The 21,343-nt window shown below is 42.2% G+C and overlaps 1 protein-coding gene across 8 annotated transcripts in view; it reads left to right on the plus strand.

The window, feature by feature from the left end:
* The window catches only part of ASTN1 (astrotactin 1), a 651,398-nt gene that overhangs the window by 308,895 nt on the left and 321,160 nt on the right, over window positions 1-21,343 (plus strand). For all 8 annotated transcript variants that reach the window (XM_073643365.1, XM_073643361.1, XM_073643368.1 and 5 more), the window contains one exon: window positions 19,786-19,970. In XM_073643365.1, the coding sequence (XP_073499466.1) occupies window positions 19,786-19,970 (185 nt within the window). The remainder of the gene's footprint in view (window positions 1-19,785; window positions 19,971-21,343) is intronic.

The following is a 21,343-nucleotide window of genomic DNA, read 5'->3' on the forward strand; positions in this document are numbered from 1 at the left end:
GCTGGAGGAGTGGTCTCAGATCAGGGACCTATGCACCCTTCTGCACAGTTTTGAAATGGCGACGAAGATGTTTAGTGCTGACGATGCCATTATCAGCATGACTATTCCGGTGATTTACATGCTGGAGCACATGTTAAACAGAATTCGGAGTCAGGTGGTGGCACAAGAGGAGGTGGAGGAAGTAGAGGAGGAGGAGTTGTATGCGGAAGGGCTAACATCTGCAAGGTCCAGACGGTCGGCAGCACCAGGGCGGCAGGCATGTGAGGGTGGGGGAGATGATTTTACCAGGGCGCATGGTAGCAGCCAAACTAGTGAGGAAGGTGCAGGAGCCCAGGAAGAAGTGGAGGACGAACTGATGGAAGACTCATCAGATGAGGGAGACCTTGATCACATTTCTGTTGTGCGAGGTTGGGGGGAGAGGACAGAGGAAGGAAGCATGATTGTTACCTCGCCACCAACACAACAGGGACTTGGTGCTCCTGGATGCGCAACACACATGAGTGCCTTCTTGCTGCACTACCTGCAACATGACCCTCGAATTGTGAGAATTAGAAATAATCCTGACTACTGGGTTGCCACACTGTTAGATCCCCGGTACAAAAGTAAATTTGCAGAAATTATTCCTGCCATAGAAAGGGATGCACGCATGCAGGAGTATCAGCAGAGACTGTTGCAGAATCTTACATGTGCTTTTCCACAAAATACCAGTGGTGCACGTAGTGAATCTCACAGTTCCAACTTGCCAACCGTGGTCTGTATGGAATTGTTCAATAAAGGGCCCAAAATTAAGATAACATAGATGGGAGAGGTCTCTATGAATAGGAATTCCTAAGTATTTGATACCCTGTGAGGGCCAGGCAAAGGGAAAGTTGGACTGGATGGAATCCTATATGGATTTAGGGAGGGAGACATCGAGGGCCTCAGACTTCGCTGCATTGATTTTAAAATTTTACCATGTAACAAAGTGATCTATTTCAGCCATAACAGCAGGGATGGATATATGTGATTGAGTGATATATACTAGGACATCATCAGCAAATAGAGAGCACTTGTACTCGGTGCCTCCCACCTCAATCCACCTAATATTGGGGTTATGGCGAATTGATGAGAGCAGGTGCTCCGTCACTAGGATGTATAAGAGAGGGGACAGAGGACATCCCTGCCTTGTCCCATTGGTGATTGTGAAAGGTGATGAAAATGTTCTGACGCACCCCCTGGGCCTTGGGACACCCGGAGCCGGACCCTTTTTGGTGGATGCTGGTGGTTGTAGTCTTCGTGGCGGCGATCCGGTTCCGTGGCTCAGGGCGGTCAAACCAGTGGCGGAACTATTTATGTGGTTTTGATGTTTAAATGTCCGACTACGCCACCCGTGGATTGCGGTCAGAGTGAACCGCCGCTACAGGGCAGACCGCTAAGGCTGGTGTTGTGGGTGCAGCAGAGCGTAGCATAACTCCCCACGGGAGGAGTATAGCCTCAGGGCAGTGTATGCGGAGGATGGGGGTGATGGTGCAGGGCAGCAGCAGTAACGACACGGAGTCAGTGATGCAGTTCAGGGCCTTTACTCACAGTTCTTATTATCCAGACCACGTCTGCAGGTAACGGCTGCCCACGTCGTACTGTGCTCACCAGGTGAGGGGCTCAGACAACTCCCAGATAACTTTGGAGCGCTTCACAGGACCCCCTTTGTGTGTCCTTTGTCTGGCCTTTCTTACCAACACTTCTGTCCGGCTGCCTCGGGCCTCCTCTTGGTAAACTTGGCGCCAGTTTCCCTGACCCTATGTGGTGCCTTCCTAGCGGGTGGAGCAAGGGGCTGCGCCACATAAAATGTCAGAGCCTCCGGTTTCTAGCTGAGGGTCGTTTCCTGCCTCCACTAGTTCGGGGACCGGTCTCCCCCTTTGGCCTGACCCCTCCACGCAGGTGGATTCGGGCGTGCGGTGGCGACTCGTCCGTCCGCACCCCTGGGATCCCTTCATTCCTCGTTCCTGGAGCCTTCTCCGCTCCTTTTCCTTCCTTCTCCCTCTTGCAGGCCTGGGCCTCTGTTACTAGGCCCGCCTCCGGAGCAGAGCTCATGCAGAGCCCCTGCTCCCTGCCACTTCTGCTCAGACTTCTCTGCACTGAACTAAGATGGTGCCCACCTTTTATACTCCCTTCTCAATGCACCCAGGAACTGCTTCCTCCCTGCTCCTGCACTGCAGGGTTCCCCTTCCTCAGTGTTCCCTCCCCCCACTCCAGCCAGGGACAGGGACTGTCGTGCCCATCTCAGGGGCATATTGGTCGCCCTGCCCCACGGCAATGTGGTGTAATGCATGCAGGTGTCGGGTCCTGATCCACACTCCATCCTTATCTGAGAGTGAGATATCACACCTCTGGGTGAGGTGCAATACGTCTGTAGCAACCGAGCCCTCGGTGCTACAGTTCCATTTATCTTCAGCCTAGGTGACGTATTGTGATACAGGGCCGTGATTTTGGCTATAAAAGGGTCCCCTAGACCCCTACCCCAAGCTTTTTAAGAGAATCATATATGGCGTGCCAGGAGACTCTATGGAATGCTTTCTCAGCATCCAACGAGAGTATCTACTTACAAATTTTTAACTGCATCTAGCCCAGGAAATACTTTGTGCCTAGTAGCAGTGTCTGCTAGTCAGCGGATTATCCCGGCTGTTAAGCAAGCTACACCACCTGTAGTTTGGACACTTAATTTTTTCAAAGGAAATGCTTCGGGACCACGGGATACTTAGTGAAGAGCATCAGGAGGCACCCCAAGGCATAGGGGCTGGGACTGGCACTAGGATGCCTTGCGGTGGACAGCCGAGCTCGATCCTTATAAAAGCTTTTTAACTGCAGCAGCTTTAGTGGACGCTACTGGAGCTGGAATTACGCGGCTGCTGGCATGAGACTTGCCCTCCAATAGATCCTTGTAAATGGATTTAAAGTGTATTCATTCAAATTAGAGGGACAATTTAAATTAAAAAGCTTAGAGCTGCCTCCACCACAGGGGGGCTCTCTCGACCCACCAGCGGACAGGCACCAGTATTGGGAGAGGGGGGCTGGCCGTCAGGGTTCACCGCGGCTCTGGCACAAACCCGGCGACACGGAGGTGGCACGGGCAGGAGCGGACTGGCCGTCTCGGCTTCTCACTTTTTGGATTTTAGAAGGGCATGACATGCCTATATCTGTGTCTCCCCCTCCTTTTACTCCTCCACCTCTTTTCTTTTCGCATGACTATATGTACTTGTCACTTTTCCATGTGTTAGTTGTGTCTTCTGAGCAGTTTGTCAGCTTTTGGACACCTTTGAAGGTGTTTTCTATGTGTTTCTATGTGTTTTTGTTTGCCTGCCATTGGTTTTAACGGTGTTCGAAGGTGTTCGACGAACAGTTCGACGAACAGTTCGGCGAACACACGGGTGTTCGACGAACCGAACCGAACTCGAACACTACGGGGGTGGCTCAACACTATTAATTATAGAATAGGAAGATGGAGTAAAGCAAAATACAAACTTGCCGAGCCTAATTTATAATAGTTCACTCAGGAAAAAAATGCATTTCGGAAAAGGTCAAAAAGATCACGGCCTTGGGTGGCAAAATAATTAATTGTGGCATGCAACTGGTAAGAGTAACACTTTGACCCAGCTCAGGGCACAGTGGATGATGAGAGGGGGAGAGAGGTGAGTGTTATATATAAATCAGCACCTGTTACAGTGGAAAGTGACATCTGTTTTAAGGCAGAGTAGAAAAATGAGCCGTTTTAAGTTGGAATAAAAGGTATTGTAAGTTCAGTCCCTCAGTAGGTAAAGAAATTGATGACTTTATTCCCCTATTTAACTGGATTAATCTAATTAGCTGCTGTGTTAGTATACAATGTTTTTAGGTTCTGTATTAGAGATGAGCAAATGAATTTGATTAGAATTGAAGTCTACTTGAATTTAACAAAAATCCGCATTCACCAAATTTCTAATTTTTTGTGATTCACTTACACTTGGCTTAAGGAAGATGACGGCCACTAGCCACCATTTTTCTGAACCATGAAAGGCCATCAAAATATTAAAAAATAAATCCTTATACTCACTTCACCGCTTACCTTTCCGGCCCCTTGGCTCCTCACCGCTACCCATCAGGTCTTCGTCACATTGCCGGATTGTCGCCGGCTACACTGAAATCATCGGGCCTCTAAGATGTCATGACTTCAGTACATGCGACGTTGACCTTTGCAAATGCATTCACAGACCCCTCCCGGGTTTATCATTCCCTAAAACCCTGGCCTAGCATGAGAGGCTCGGGATTTAAAGCGTGGATAACGGCAATCGAAAGATGTAACGAGGGCCAAACAGGTGTCGGTGAGGAGCGAAATGGTCAAAGAGGTGAGCGATGAACACAATTCTGGTGTAATTCCGGTGCAATACTGGTGCAGATTTTAGTAATGAAAATCTGCAGCAATTTCATAGCAAATGAAGTTTGCCACAAAACCTTCTGCAGATTCACTGTTGATTCAAGGCAAAATCCAAGGTGAAAAATTACCCTTACATCTATAATTCAGAAAATTCAGAAATTGGTAAAATGCCTTCATTTGTATCGCACCATGAAAGGAAAGCCCAAAAAACAACAGCAGAATTGCGTTTTGTTTATCTTCACCATTTCACCGCACTTCTTTTCCTTTGTATGATAAAATAAACTGCATCACTCAAAACTGCAACAATAAAAAGGGGTTACTTTTTACACATTTCGATCAAGGATGAGCAGACCCATGGAAGTTCGTGTTCTGGTACCCGACCAGAACTTTATTACATAGTTGAATTCAGGTATCAGAACTGCACCCGAACTTTAACCAGAACCCGAACCTTATTGAAAACAATGGGGACCTGGACTTTTGAGCTGGAAAATTCTATCTCTCTCCTCCTGGACTTCTCCTGGAACTCAGAACATTGCAACGAACTTCCAGGAGAAGTCCGTGTTCGGCGTTTAGCTCCGGATACTAACTGTCCGGTACGAACTCGAACTTTTGAGTTCGGATTTGCTCATCTCTAATTACGATTATTATGCTTTATGGTCTAGAGAGACCCCAAAGCACAATAAGGTCATTAAATTCATGGAAAATAATTTCTATGAGAATCAAATTTCCCAGGAAAAACTGTGTAAACAGGCGAATTCGAATTTTGCCTGATCTCTATTCTGTATTTACTAAATATTTGATATTATCCATTACTTTTAACAATGATTTTGTACATTAAAAAATATGGTTTGTTTTTTCTAATGACAGTACCTGCAGCCATCGCTAGGAAAGAAAACTACATATAGATGAACTACATATACATCAACCACTGAGTGCAATACTAGCTGTATAAATCCATATGTCGTTATCTCCCCCTAGTGGTGGCTGCATACAGCCAAAATTATATAATCTATCAAATTAGTAAAATACAGCTCCCCTAGAGAGATGAATTCTGAAATAAATCACACACAATTTTGGACCTATAGTAAAAGTGGAATAGAGAACACAGAGAAGATTTAATACAGATGTAATATATTTGGCAGCGCTCTCAGTGGGGATAGGAGCTCGGTTTTGCAATGGTGCCCTAGGATTTCTGTTTACACCATAGCTTATCTATAATACGGACATTGAAGAATTCAATACATAGATTATTCTTATCTAGAGCACATTCTGAGATTGAGCACGGCAGTAGGATCTGTTCTCAACTGATGTCAATAAGATCACGTTCAGATGTGAAGGATTTGTTCTGCATTTTAGAGTGGATTTTGCAATAAAGTACATCCATGAAAAATGTGCAATGCAACTCTGGTGCTGATTTTAGAGACTGAGCTTCAGGGTTTGCAAAACATTACATCGAAATCTGCAGCAATTCCATAGCAAACACTATTTGCAGCAAATATAATTCAGACATTGTAACAATACCTTCATCTATACCACACAATGAACACCATGAAAACCCCAAAAATAGTGGAGGAATTCTCTTTTTTTCACTATGTCACTATATTTTGACCTTTTTTCCTTTGCATGGTAAAAAAATTGTATTGTTCAAAACTACAACTTATCCTGCAAAAAATAAGCCCTCATATGGCTATGTTGAAGAAAAAAGTAACAATTGTATGACTCTTGGAAGAAGAGATAAAAATGAATGCACAAAAATGAAAATGTATACAGTGGGGGAAATAAGTATTTGATCCCTTGCTGTTTTTGTAAGTTTGCCCACTGACAAAGACATGAACAGTCTATAATTTTAAGGGTAGGTTAATTTTAACATTGAGAGATAGAATATCCAAAAAAAAATAAAGAAAATCACATTGTATAAATTAGATACATTTATTTGCATTTTTCAGTGAGAAATAAGTATTTGATTTCTTAAAAATCATTATGAGTTCTGGCTCCTACAGCCAGTTTGATGCTCCTAATCAACTTGTTACCTACATTAAAGACAGCTGTCTTACATAGTCACCTGTATAAAAGACTCCTGTCCACAGACTCAATTAATCAGTCAGACTCTAACCTCTACAACATGGGCAAGACCAAAGAGCTTTCTAAGGAGGTCAGGGACAAGATCATAGACGTGCACAAAGCTGGAATGGGCTACAAAACCATAAGTTAGATGCTGGGTGAGAAGGAGACAACTGTTGGTGCAATAGTAAGAAAATGGAAGAAGTACAAAATGACTGTCAATCGACATCGATCTGGGGCACCATGCAAAATCTCACCTCTTGGGGTACCCTTGATCATGAGGAAGGTGAGTGATCAGCCTAAAACTACACGGGGGGGAACTTGTTAATGATCTCAAGGCAGCTGAGACAACAGTCACCAAGAAAACCATTGGTAACACATTACGCCTTAAAGATTTAAAATCCTGCAGTGGCCGCTAGGTTCCCCTGCTCAAGAAGGCACATGTGCAGGCCCGTACGAAGTATGCCAATGAACACCTGGATGATTCTGTGAGTTATTGGGAGAAGGTGCTGTTGTCAGATGAGACAAAAATGTAGCTCTTTGGCATTAACTCAACTCGCCGTGTTTGGAGGAGGAAGAAGGATGAGTACAACCCTAAGAACATTGTCCCAACCGTGAAGCATGGTGGGGGAAACATTATACTTTGGGGGTGCTTTTCTGCCAAGGGGACATGACGACTGCACAGTACTGAAGAGAAGGTGGATGGAATCATGTATCGCGAGATTTTGGCCAACAACCTCCTTCCCTCAGTAAGAGCATTGAAGATGGGTCGTGGCTGGGTCTTCCAGCAAGACAATGACCCAAAACATACAGCCAAGGCAACAAAGGAGTGGCTCAAAAAGAAGCACAGTAAGGTCATGGAGTGGCCTAGCCAGTCTCCAGACCTTAATCCCATAGAAAACTTATGGAGGGAGTTGAAGCTCCGAGTTGCCAAGCGACATGTGAGCAAACCTCATCATCAAGTACAAAAAAACGTCTGACTGCTGTGCTTGCCAACAAGGGTTTTGCCACCAAGTATTAAGCAAAATACTTATTTCTCACTGCAAAATGCAAAAAAAAAGTCTTATTTATACAATGTGATTTTCTTCATTTTTTTTACATTTTTTTTGGATATTCTATCTCTCAATGTTAAAATTAACCTAGCCTTAAAATTATAGACTGTTCATTGTCAGTGGGAAAACTTACAAAAACAGCAAGGGATCAAATACTTATTTCCCCCACTGTATATGTACCATATTTTTCGGATTATAAGATGCACTTTTCCCCACTAAATTTGTCTTATAATGCGAAGGTACAGTATTTTACCTGGGGGAGACGGCATTGGTGGAGCGGGGCCACAGATTCAGGGGGTTGGTGGTGGCTGCAGCAGGAGTGGGGCAAGCTGCTGGTCCTGTTGTCTAAAAAGAAGTCGCCGGTGAGCGGAGGTTCCCTCTCCCATACATATCCATGCGGTGGTCATCAGGAAAATGGCCGCTGGAGCATGTCAGATTGAGATCTCGGGAGACAAGATCTCGTCTCTCGAGCTCTCGATCTGCGCATGCTCTGGCAGCCATTTTCCTGAAGACCATCCGCTCACCGGTGACTTCTTCTGAGCACAGGGCCCTCAGCATCGCCCGACTCCCGCCACCCCCCCAGTCCTCCTGAATCCGCTACCCTTATGTGAGGGGACGGGGCCTGCAGCATCGCCCCACTTCTGCCGTAGTTGCCGCCGACCTCTAGAACCCTGGCTCCTGTCACCCCTGCTCTAATGTCGCCACCTCCCCCCAAGTAAAATGGATTATAAAAGGCGCACCATTTCCTATTTTCCACCACAAAATTTGGGATGCGTCTTATTATCCGGTGCGTCTTATAATCCGCAAAATACTATATATTCTTTTTTTAAATTATTCCTTAGGTTTTTATTGTAATGTTTCGGCTGAACAGTACTAATTACAAGGTTTTGGATGCTATAAAAGAAAAAACTAACACGAGTGTAGTCTATTGAGCTATTCAGAGGTGATAATGGTAAAAATCTAATTAAAGTATCTTTAATGCACAAGCTCTTCTAACGTGACAGGTCATCTATAATAACGAAGATTTCCCTTAGAAAATTGGAGACAACACTTCATTAAAGTCTTTGGTGAATGTTCTTCTAGATTTTAGTCTCTTTGGATTGTACTTTCTGTTTTTAGTACAAATATATTTTCCCTCCAACAATTTCACGTTTCCAGCACCACCCATGGGGAGCACTTATCAGAGTCGTTGTGATATCTGCTATGTTCTTCTCGCTTGTGTACAGAAACTGAAAAATTTAGCAATTGGTGCCACTGGCTTAAGGCCACTGTGATTGCGCCCTTTGGGGCCAATAATCTTCAGAATAAGCAGTAGTCATTAATCATAGTCTTGGTTGGGGAGATATGAATGTGTCCCTATGGCATAAATACAATGTTAGTTTTATGGCTCCATTGTAGCCATTTCTAAGACACAACAACTCTTCAAAGTTCTATCAACTCGGTTTGGTAATTTGACCTAAATTTAGGCTTTTGCTGCGTGCTAAAAAAAAAAAAAGGGCAAAACATTACGGCATAAGGCACATGCTCGAAACTACTTAAAAGTAATTATATGCGTCTGCTTCTGATAGTTGAGGTGCGCATCAATGCAAAGTCATCATCATAACTCCATCTCGAAGATTTAAAATTACCACTTAGAAAAAAAAAAAAAGGAAATGTCAACATTTTTCTCCTCCGTCTTTTTCTCTCTTTTCTTTTTTGTTTAAGCTAAATGATATACTTTTTTTTCTATATATTTTCTTAATATTCTCATAGGAAACTTGTTAGGTTTCTGAAAAAAAAAATGTTTGATCTTCAGTGTTGAAATCTTCAATCAAATTGCTCCCGCAGAGAATAAAAAAAAAAAAAGACGAAACTAAAAAACAAAAAAAGTAATATAGCAAAATTAAATTTCAGAAGTAAATCTATAAGAACTTCTCTGTTCTCGCTGTTATTTTATGCTTGGTTTACCTGTGCATCTATTTAACATTTTGATCAGACATTCATGAGATTCTCATGCACCTTTCCTGTAAGAGCTATTCATTTGTATAATGGCAGCAATCATCCTCGTTTTTATGAAAATGAATGAGACGTTGTCACAGTCCTGAGCCCGGTTACTTACATCATTGAATAGTAATGTCATCTTGCGGATAGTCCTTTTCTGTAACTATGCATGTGAATTGAAGGAAACAGATAAAATAGAGTTGAAACTGTCATTTTGCTACTGTACAACTAAATCTGTCACTTTCACTTAACTTACAGATACATCCAACCTTATTTTTCCAAGGACATAATTTTTTTCACAATACCAATTTAATAAATACTTGTGACACTCAAGCAAAGAAACTTAGGCTGCTAAGTACATCACAACCACTAGGTGGCAACACAAAATGATTTTGTGATACTCTGTTGGGAGTTGATTGTGCTATATATGTATAGCACAATCATCTCCCAACAGAGTATCACAAAATCAATTTTTTTTTCAAAGCATCATTTTAACTCACAATATCATAGTGAAATGGTTTCAGCAAAACTTCAGGAAAAAAAACTAATCAAAGGCATCACCTATTCATTTCTAAATGTGTACTTGACAACGAAAATCTAATGCTTGCTATGGGTATGTACAGCACATTACCTTATGTGATTAATCGCATCCTTTTGCCTTGCTTTATTTTTTTTATTTTTTATTTTATGGTACTAAATGCGAAGATGATTGTACAGTTTTGCACAGACAGCATGTTTCATCATTAATCCTCCCATTAACATGCACATTAATGAAGCAGGGAGAAAGAATGGCTGCAAAGCTGCCCTCTGTATTTTTTCTCTAACCTACAAATGATTCCTTTCTCCATAAAGAACTCAATTCCATTGAATACAAATTGAATACAATTATCATAAAATGCTATCTAAACTGCAGATGAGCAAAACTTTTGAAAATAAAAATTTACTATATTTGTCACATTTTTCTACAAATTTGATTTGTAGAAAATCGATTTACAGCTAATTGCAAATACTTCAAAGCCTTCAATTGCCCAGAAAAGGCTTGTGTAACACTCTGAGGTCTCGTAGGACTGCATCCAACCCCTTTCAAACTCTTAAATGGAATCTGTCACCAGGTTTTTACTACCTAACCTGAGAGCAGCATAAGATAAGGGACCAAGACCCTGATTCTATCAATACATCATTTACTGGGCTGCTTGCTGTAGTTTTGATAAAATAATTGTTTTATCAGGAGGAGATTATCACTAGAGGACTAGTAAAAACTGCTGCCATGTTGTCCTCCATATACATAATCTGTATAATCCCACTTCCACCACTGATTGGCAGCTTTCTGCATTCGCACAGTGTACACAGAGAGCTACCGATCAATATTGTGGGTGGGGTTATACACAGATCAGCATTTGGATAAATGGTAGATCTGCAGCAGATAAAACAATGATTTTATCAAAACTGCAGCAAACAGCCCAGTAAGTGATACATCAGTGCAATCAGGGCATCTTCGCTACATCATGCTGCTCTCAAATGGGGTAGCAAAAAATTGGTGACATAATCCCTTTAACACAAACTATTTTTTACTGCTGTCCAGTTATACACACATCTGTTTATTTACTGTTTTATGGCTTTCTGTCCCTATCTATATAGATCTAAGCTGTGAGCTTTTCTGTCCTCTCTATCCACAGTCAACCAAAAAATGTCTGCTGCATTCCCTGTCTGGTCTTTTTTACTGGCTATGATAGGTTCTATTGAATGGATGTGCTATACCATGTCATTATGATAAGCACGTATGGTAAGCCATGCCTAATGTCATATGAGCCCTCCCTGTCTGAAGAAATATTATGCTCTCTGTAAAACCGTGGTGAGCATTTTTTTTTTGCAGTTCGCACGAATCACAAATTGATCACATTCACTGGATCCAGAAAATTTCCTAAAGATAGACAAGAATTCAATCTGCATCAAAGGTTTAATGATAATCACAGTCGGCAATTCTTTACTGTAAGAGCAGCGAGACTATCGAACTCTCTGCCACATGATGTTGTAACTGTTGACTCACCAACGACGCTCTGGGCCTGGATGCCTTTTTTGAAAGATATAATATTAGAGGTTAATGGGCACTAGATTCTGTGATGGGACGTTGATCCAAGGAACTAGTCTGATTGTCGTATGTGAAGCCAGGAAGGAATTTTTCCCCTAACATGGGGCAATTAACAGCTGCGTCTTGGGGTTTCTGTTTTCCTCTGGATCAATATGTAAGGTTATATTTTGAACTCGATGGACATCCGTTTACCTTCAACCTTAAAAGCTATGAAACTATAAATTGATTCACTTATCTATAATCAAATCCCTTACCAGGCTGCAACGTACATCATAACCACTAGGTGGTTACAAATTGAAAAATATAGTATAAACATTTCCTGACAGAGTAGCACAAAATCCTATTTTTATTACAAAGTTGGTCATCATCACACAACACTTTTCATGTAATATGTTGTTATGAAAGGAAAGGAAAAGAAGAATTCATCTGTAGTTCAGTAGACCGATTTAGAGTTTTCTGGGAGTTTTAGCCCAACACAAAAGCTAATAGCGACAGGTTGAATAACATTAACCTAGACCAGGGATGTCAAGCTCAAACACAAAGAAGGTCAAAATGAAAAATTTGGACAAAGTCGCGGGCCAACCAGTATACAGTATAATGGGCCCCACACAGTCCTCCATAAAGAATAATGGGCCCCACATAGTCCTCCGTACAGTATAATGAGCCCCACATAGTCCGCCATACAGTATAATGGGCCCCACATAGTCCTCCATACAGAATAATGGCCCCACATAGCCCTCCATACAGTATAATGGGCCCCACATAGTCCTCCATACAGTATAATGAGCATCACATAGCCCTCCATACAGTATAATGGCCCCACAGTCCTCCATAAAGAATAATGACCCCACATCGTCCTCCATACAGAATAATGGGCCCCACATAGTCCTTCATGCAGAACAATGGGCCCCACATAGTCTTCCATACAGTATAATGAGCATCACATAGCCCTCCATACAGTATAATGGCCCCACAGTCCTCCATAAAGAATAATGACCCCACATAGTCTTTCATATAGAATAATAGGCCCCGCATAGTGCTCCATACAGAATAATGGGCCCCACATAGTCCTCCATACAGTATAATGGGCCCCACATAGTCCTCCATACAGTATAATGAGCATCACATAGCCCTCCATACAGTATAATGGCCCCACAGTCCTCCATAAAGAATAATGACCCCACATCGTCCTCCATACAGAATAATGGGCCCCACATAGTCCTTCATGCAGAACAATGGGCCCCACATAGTCCTCCATACAGTATAATGAGCATCACATAGCCCTCCATACAGTATAATGGCCCCACAGTCCTCCATAAAGAATAATGACCCCACATAGTCTTTCATATAGAATAATAGGCCCCGCATAGTGCTCCATACAGAATAAGGGGCCCCACATAGTCCTCCATACAGTATAATGGGCCCCACATAGTCCTCCATACAGTATAATGAGCATCACATAGCCCTCCATACAGTATAATGGCCCCACAGTCCTCCATAAAGAATAATGACCCCACATCGTCCTCCATACAGAATAATGGGCCCCACATAGTCCTTCATGCAGAACAATGGGCCCCACATAGTCCTCCATACAGTATAATGAGCATCACATAGCCCTCCATACAGTATAATGGCCCCACAGTCCTCCATAAAGAATAATGACCCCACATAGTCTTTCATATAGAATAATAGGCCCCGCATAGTACTCCATACAGAATAAGGGGCCCCACATAGTCCTCCATACAGAATAATGGCCCCACATAGTCCTCCATACAGTATAATGAGCATCACATAGCCCTCCATACAGTATAATGGCCCCACAGTCCTCCATAAAGAATAATGACCCCACATCGTCCTCCATACAGAATAATGGGCCCCACATAGTCCTTCATGCAGAACAATGGGCCCCACATAGTCCTCCATACAGTATAATGAGCATCACATAGCCCTCCATACAGTATAATGGCCCCACAGTCCTCCATAAAGAATAATGACCCCACATAGTCTTTCATATAGAATAATAGGCCCTGCATAGTGCTCCATACAGAATAATGGGCCCCACATAGTCCTCCATACAGTATAATGGGCCCCACATAGTCCTCCATACAGTATAATGAGCATCACATAGCCCTCCATACAGTATAATGGCCCCACAGTCCTCCATAAAGAATAATGACCCCACATCGTCCTCCATACAGAATAATGGGCCCCACATAGTCCTTCATGCAGAACAATGGGCCCCACATAGTCCTCCATACAGTATAATGAGCATCACATAGCCCTCCATACAGTATAATGGCCCCACAGTCCTCCATAAAGAATAATGACCCCACATAGTCTTTCATATAGAATAATAGGCCCCGCATAGTGCTCCATACAGAATAATGGCCCCACATAGTCCTCCATACAGAATAATGGGCCCCACATAGTCCTCCATACAGAATAATGGGCCCCACATAGTCCTTCATGCAGAACAATGGGCCCCACATAGTCCTCCATACAGTATAATGAGCATCACATAGCCCTCCATACAGTATAATGGGCCCCACAGTCCTCCATAAAGAATAATGACCCCAAATAGTCTTTCATACAGAATAATGGGCCCCGCATAGTCCTCCATACAGAATAATGGGCTCCACATAGTCCTCCATACAGAAAAATGGGGTCCACATAGTCCTCCATACAGAATAATGGGCCCACATAGTCCTCCATACAGAATAATGGGTCCCATATAGTCCTCCATACAGAATAATGGCCCCACATAGTCCTCCATGCAGTATAATGGGCCCCACATAGTCCTCCATACAGAATAATGGGCCTCACATAGTCCTCCATACAGAATAATGGGCCCCACATAGTCCTTCATACAGAATAATGGGCCTCACATAGTCCTTCATACAGAATAATGGCCCCGCATAGTCCTCCATACAGAATAATGGGCCTCACATAGTCCTCCATACAGTATAATGGGCCGTACATAGTCCTCCATACAGAATAATGGGCCCACATAGTCCTCCATACAGAATAATGGGTCCCACATAGTCCTCCATACAGAATAATGGCCCCACATAGTCCTCCATACAGTATAATGGTCCCCACATAGTCCTCCATACAGAATAATGGGCCTCACATAGTCCTCCATACAGAATAATGGGCCTCACATAGTCCTCCATGCAGTATAATGGGCCCCACATAGTCCTTCATACAGAATAATGGGCTCACATAGGGGTGGAGGTTCTGGTGTCGCGGGCCAAATCTAACCGCCATGCGGGCCAGATTTGGCCCACGAGCCGGAGTTTGTCATGTATGACCTAGATTGACAATCTCTAACATGGAAGAAGGGCCTGACATGTGCTAGTGGAGATAACTTTCAATAAAAGGAATTTATCACTGTAAATATTACAGTAAAATCAAACTTACTAGCGAGCTTCATGGTATAGTGATTGATTGTGCTCCATCTGCTTCTCTTCTGCTCCTTCGCTCCATAGGAATATGTCATATGAGTGCTCCAAAAGGTCGAGAGTGATCATGGAAGAGAGATGTCACATGGACTCTTTACGTAAAATCTTCAGCTCATAAGTTATCATTCTTGGAGGCCAATTATGAAAGTAAATGTCTTGACTAATATAACAAAGAATGTAATGATTACATTGTATCTGGATTCATGCAACCAACTAGAATTCTAGTTATATAAATCTCAATACTGGTTCGTTAGTATTATCCACCGGAAAATCCACAGTAAACAAGTGATAATTAGTTTAGAAGGTGTTGCAACTACACATACACATCATACCCATAATGGACGATGAACCTGCACAGCAACATAATGGCTCCCTTGGGATCATGTCATTTTAGAAAAACTTTTGCTCTTTAACTTTGTCTACTGGACACAATGATCAATAAGTAGTAAGTCCCTAGGGGATGTCACAGGTTGTATTCTTGTCTCCCGGAGCAAGCCAGAGGAAATAATTTAAGGGTTATTATTTTTTATTTTTTTTGTATGAAACCTTACTGATGTCCAAAGATTTAACAAATTTTCCCCTGAAACATCACTAAAATAGAAACAATTTTTCTATATAAGTTAATAATACAGATGATTAATTAGGCTCAGTGCTGGAGTACCAGATGTTTAGAAACACTAATTTTTCTAAATTGTAATGTGTTTAATACATCAGCGCAGAACTTACCCAGAGCATGGCTGCTCATTCAAAATTAAAATATATCTAGAATAGGTTTATTTTATCTTCCTATCTTATACCTAAATTTCACCTAACCTCTATGTGTTCTCCCTGTTTCATAGATGAAAAATATAGAATGTTGTAGGTACAGAAAAACTAGTTATTGGCTCGTCATCAGCAGTGAGCTTTATATGTGTCACCAATGAAAACACACAGGGTATTAAGAATTGCAACAATTATTTATCAAGAATATTAGACAACTGTACAGATGTCACAGATGGAAAATCAGCAATTTAACCTGAAAACACATCAAAATTAAAGGGAAACTGTCAGCAGATTTTTGCCATGCAATCTGAAAGCATCATGATGTAGAGGTCGAGGGCCTGATTCCAGCAATATGCGACTTGCTAGGCTGAATTTACTTTTTCAATGAAATCAGTGTTTTATCAGCAGGAGATTATCACTATAGGACAAGGTGGCTTGTGCCTCCTAGTCTTCCTGCTCTGTGTAATTCCGCCCTCACCACTGATTGGCAGCTTTCTGTCAATGTACAGTGTTGTGGGCAGGGTTATACAGAGCTCAGCATTCTGAGCACTGCCAGATTGTCACGCAAGGTGTGGGAAATACTTAGTGCAACTCAAAGGGAAGAGGGAAGGGAGCCCAGACTCTAGGGAAAGGGGGGATGTGGAGACATCCTAGGTTGATCTAGCGTCACCTTGTCTCCCCTTACGTCTCTGTGTTGGCTGTTCACCAATCGCCGGATGCGTGCCTCGCCCTGACTTTCTCTTATTGCTAAGGCTAGGGAAGGGAGGAGATGAGCACTAGTCGATCTCCAATAAACACTATAGACAACAAGGGTGAACAAACAGGGGGAAATGGCTTAGCTTTAGATGATTCAGACAAATGTGCACACGTCCTCAAGCTCCAGAGAGGACGAAGTACTGCTCCTGCAAAAGCCTTCACCAGTAGTAATGAATATCGCCGGCACCTTCCTCTGAAACACAGCAGCACAGCAGATATTTATACACCCAGGCAGGGTTTTAATTAGCCAGAGGAAGGTAGCCGCTGGGTCCTAGAGACAGCCTCTAAGAAGATGTCTGTAATGTCAAACGTAAAAATCTCCTGCAACCAAGCGCAGGGCGACTGTCCATCACTTCTGACAGATCCGTGACACAAATCTGCAGCAGAGAAAACAGTGAGTGTATCAAAATGACAGCATGCAGACCGGCAAGTGACACATCGCTGGAATCAGGGTCTCAGTCCTTACATCATGCTGCTCTCAGAATACATAGCAAAAACTTTGTGACAGATTCCCTTTTAATAGTTTTCTGAAGGTCAAAATGCGACTAAATTAAAAAAATGGTTGTGGAGGGAGGGCAGGGAATGGCTAGCTGCCGGAAAAGATGCTGCCCTCATTTATATAGCAGAGTTCCTTCATGTGCCACATGAAGTAACACAACATTCACTATCGACTGCTGAGTTTTACAATTTGCCGTGGAAAGATAATAAAATGTTCAACTTTTGCCAACTCCCACGAGCAGTCCAATTATACGAATAATGACCCTGCTGACATTTTTTGGCTCCTACTTATCTATGTCAGGGAATGAGTGGGATAAACTGATTTTGAAACTTCATTTATAATTCATCTTCTATAAGACCTCATTGCTACTTTTAATGAGTGTACTGATGCTTGAGCGTTCTTACAAATCAGACTATTTCTAGGAAACAGACAATAAAATAATATTGCTGTAATTTAACACGAATTAACACAAGGATGAAATCTGCATTAATTGCACCGTCACAGCTGTATCAACATTTCACCTTTGGGTAAGTAGTCCCAGCACACAATATACCTGATACAGGCAGATGTTCGACATAAACCCGCATGTGATAAAAGTAAAATGCCACTCGAGTGTTCACCTTCTTGAATTGGCCTTTTCTGCTTCAAATTCATTCATTTTAAATTATTCTGAGAAGTGAGAAAGAACAGGGATAATCTGGATTTCATGATATGGCAGCTTAAGTATTTGTTAATTTTTTTATACATTTTGAAAACTTATTGAGACAACAAACAAACATATATTGAAAAGGGATCTTCTAGGGGATGGTCTTCTCAAAGCGTAAAATATAGTGGAACTGAAAAACTGTCACAGTAAATCTGGATATAGGGCAACCTTCTTAAAGAGGTGGTATTCTGGTTCTATTCTAAAATCTGATTTCTTAAAGAACCACTACCATCAAAGTCTTTATCCTCTTAATATATTGCAGTCATCATATTATATGGCACTGTTTTCTTACAATTGCTCATTTTGCCTTTCATGTGATAAAAACAGACTAGCCGAATCCCTCTAAGCTCTATATAGAAACAGGAAGTCTCTTTTCCTTGCATGAGTTATCACTAGAACTACAATTCTACATCACTGTAGATTTATACCACTGAAACTCTATTTGCTACTTTACTTGTCAGATTACATACAAATGCAAAAAACTTGTGTGTACCAATGTAGGAAATTGGAAGCATGCAGAGGTAAGGGGTATTTCTTCCTTGCTGTAATGAAAATCTTTACTCAATGCAGACATGTTGGTTGCCAATGTAAACGGGCAAGGCTGCAGTGTAAAAAATAGTGAGACACATAATAAAACCCTTAGTCTATGATTAGACCACAGTTGAGCTAAAAAGGCATATAGCACCAGGGTTTTTGCTATGTAATCCGAGAGCAGCAAGATGTAAGTGCAGAGATCTTGATTCCAGCAATGTGTCACTTACAGGGCAGCTTGCTGTAGCTTTGATAAAATTGTTGTAAATCTTCTAGTTCTCTGAATGCTGAGCTCTGTATAACCCTGAACCAAACACAGTGTACACTGTGCATAGGCAGAAAGCAATGGAGAGAGTGAAGTTATACAGTGCTCATAGATATGGCGGACTTCCTGGCAGCTGTGAAATTCCTGCTAATAAAACAGTGATTTTATTAAAACTACAGCAAGCAGCCCAATAAGTGAAACATCAGTGGAATAAAGGACTCGGTCTCTACATTATGTGGCTTTCAGATTAGATAGCGAAAACCTGGTGACAAATTCCCTTTAATATTTCAGACTCTAGACAATACAGGTAAAAGTCGTAAATTAAAGTTTTTCTTACTAAGAGCTTTAAAGCAGGGTTCCCCAACTCCAGTCCTCAAGGCCCACCAACAGGTCATGTTTTCAGGATTTCCTTAGTATTGCACAGGTGATAATTCCATCATCAGCACAGGCAATAGTTACATCACCTGTGCAATACTAAGGAAATCCTGAAAACATGACCTGTTGGTGGGCCTTGAGGACTGGAGTTGGGGAACCCTGCTTTAAAGGAACCAATCAATGTAGCATGAGAAGCTGAGAAAACTAATATATAGTTTTTCTACAAAATTTGTACTTGCCTCATTTTATTTCCTGCTTTTTGGGGGCATAAGGGTCCAGTAGCTGGTTCTACCCACTGGTGGATGCCCACTTATACAAGAAAGGCAGTCAATTGCCAACTGGACTCCTAAGCCAAAAGTGTTCAAGATACAATTAATACTCTGTTTTTACCCTGAAAATTACAAATCAATCAGCTCAGCTCCTCCTGCTCTACGACTTTCTACTAAATTTGATGCAAATCGATTTGAAGAACCCGGACCATCAGCTACATCATTACTGTGTGGTCGGAAGCCCTGAGAGCCGCCTCTCACCTCATGGCATCCTCAGCTCTGCTTTTGATTATCTCAATGTCGTATGTGCGTTATTCTTCAATGATGACATGGCGCCTGGCCGTCTAATCAAGAGAAGAATTGCAGATGACGAAGGTAGGAGGTGGTGCTCACAGATCCCATCAATAAGCAACAGATTAATGTTGTGGTCGATGGGCCGGGTCTTTAAAATCAATTACCACTAACTCTACTTGCTGATCACAGATCTTACATTGACAGGTTCCCTTTAAAAACAATCAACCAACACGAAAGAAAATAATTAATCATAATTTTTGCTCAAATTATTTAATCTTTTGATGTTTTTTTTTTCTAGAAATTGCTGGAAATACAGATGACATCCCACTAGTCCGTTGGAGACAGCAGTGGCTTGAAAATGGGACTCTACTTTTTCACATTCACCACCAAGATGGATCATCAAATTTGCCAGGTCAGGAACCCACAGAAGAACCTCAAGGCGAGGCAGAAGAAGAGTTAAGGATTCTCCATATTTCCGTCATGGTAAGAGTATGTTCAACACTGCAAATTCCTTGTACATGTGAATAGAGAGAGGAAAAATGCTCCATGTGTAAATCAATATTACCAAGTAGACATTGATGTGTAACCACTCACCTAAAGTGGTTGTGCTGGGCCGTCACTACACTGGTAAAAGGCAAGATACAGTGGGGAAAAATAAGCATTTGATACACTGCTGATTTTGCAAGTTTTTCCACCTACAAAGAATGTAGAGGTTTATAATTTTTATTGTAGGTACACTTCACTTGTGAGAGACAGAATCTAAAAAAGAAAAAAAAGAAAATCACATGATTTGTAAATAAATAAATTGCATTTTATTGCATGAAATTAGTATTTGATCACCTACCAACCAGCAAGAATTCTGGCTCTCACAGACCTGTTAGTTTTTCTTTAAGAAGCCCTCTTACGCTGCACTCATTACCTGTATTAATTGCACCTGTTTGAACTCGTTACCTGTATAAAAGACACCTGTCCACACACTCAATCAACCTCTCCACCATGGCCAAGACCAAAGAGTTGTATAAGGACACCAGGGACCAAATTGTAGACCTGCACAAGGCTGGGATGGACTACAAGACAATAGGCAAGCAGCTAGATGACAAGGCAACAACTGTTGGCACAATTATTATAAAATGGAAGAAACACAAGATGACTGTCAATATTCCTCGGTCTTGGCCTCCATGCAAGATCTCGCCTCGTGGGGTAAGAATGATTCTGAGAAAGGCCAGGAATCAGCCCAGAACTACATGGGAGGACCTGGTCAATGACCTGAAGAGAGCTGGGACCACAGTTTTAAACATTACCGTTAGTAACACACTACGCCATTATGTATTAAAATCCTGCAGGGCATGCAAGGTCCCCCTCCTCACGCCAGCACATGTCCAGGCCCGTTTGAAGTTCGCCAATGACCATCTGGATGATCCAGAGGAAGCATGACAGACGGTCATGTGGTCAGATGAGACCAAAATAGAACTTTTTAGTATCAACTCCACTCGCTGTGCTTGGAGGAAGAAGAAGGATGAGTACAATCCCAAAACATCATCCTAACTGTAAAGCGTGGTGGAGGAAACATCATACTTTGGGGGTGCTTTTCTGCAAAGGGGACAGGACAACTGCACTGTATTGAAGGGAGGATGGATGCGGTCATGTATCGCAAGATTTTGGCCAACAAACTCCTTCCCTCAGAAAGAGCATTGAAGATGGGTCGTGGCTGGGTCTTCCAGCATGGCAATGACCTGAAACACACAGACAGGGCAACTAATGAGTGGCTCCATAAAAAGCATTGCAAGCACCTGAAGTGGCCTAACCAGTCTCCAGACCTGAACCCAATAGTAAATCTTTGGAGGGAGCTAAAAATG

This window comes from Phyllobates terribilis, unplaced genomic scaffold (genome assembly GCF_046119375.1).
Source record: "Phyllobates terribilis strain yellow unplaced genomic scaffold, ASM4611937v1 Scaffold_8__6_contigs__length_399053987, whole genome shotgun sequence".
NCBI classification, from domain to species: Eukaryota; Metazoa; Chordata; class Amphibia; order Anura; family Dendrobatidae; genus Phyllobates; species Phyllobates terribilis.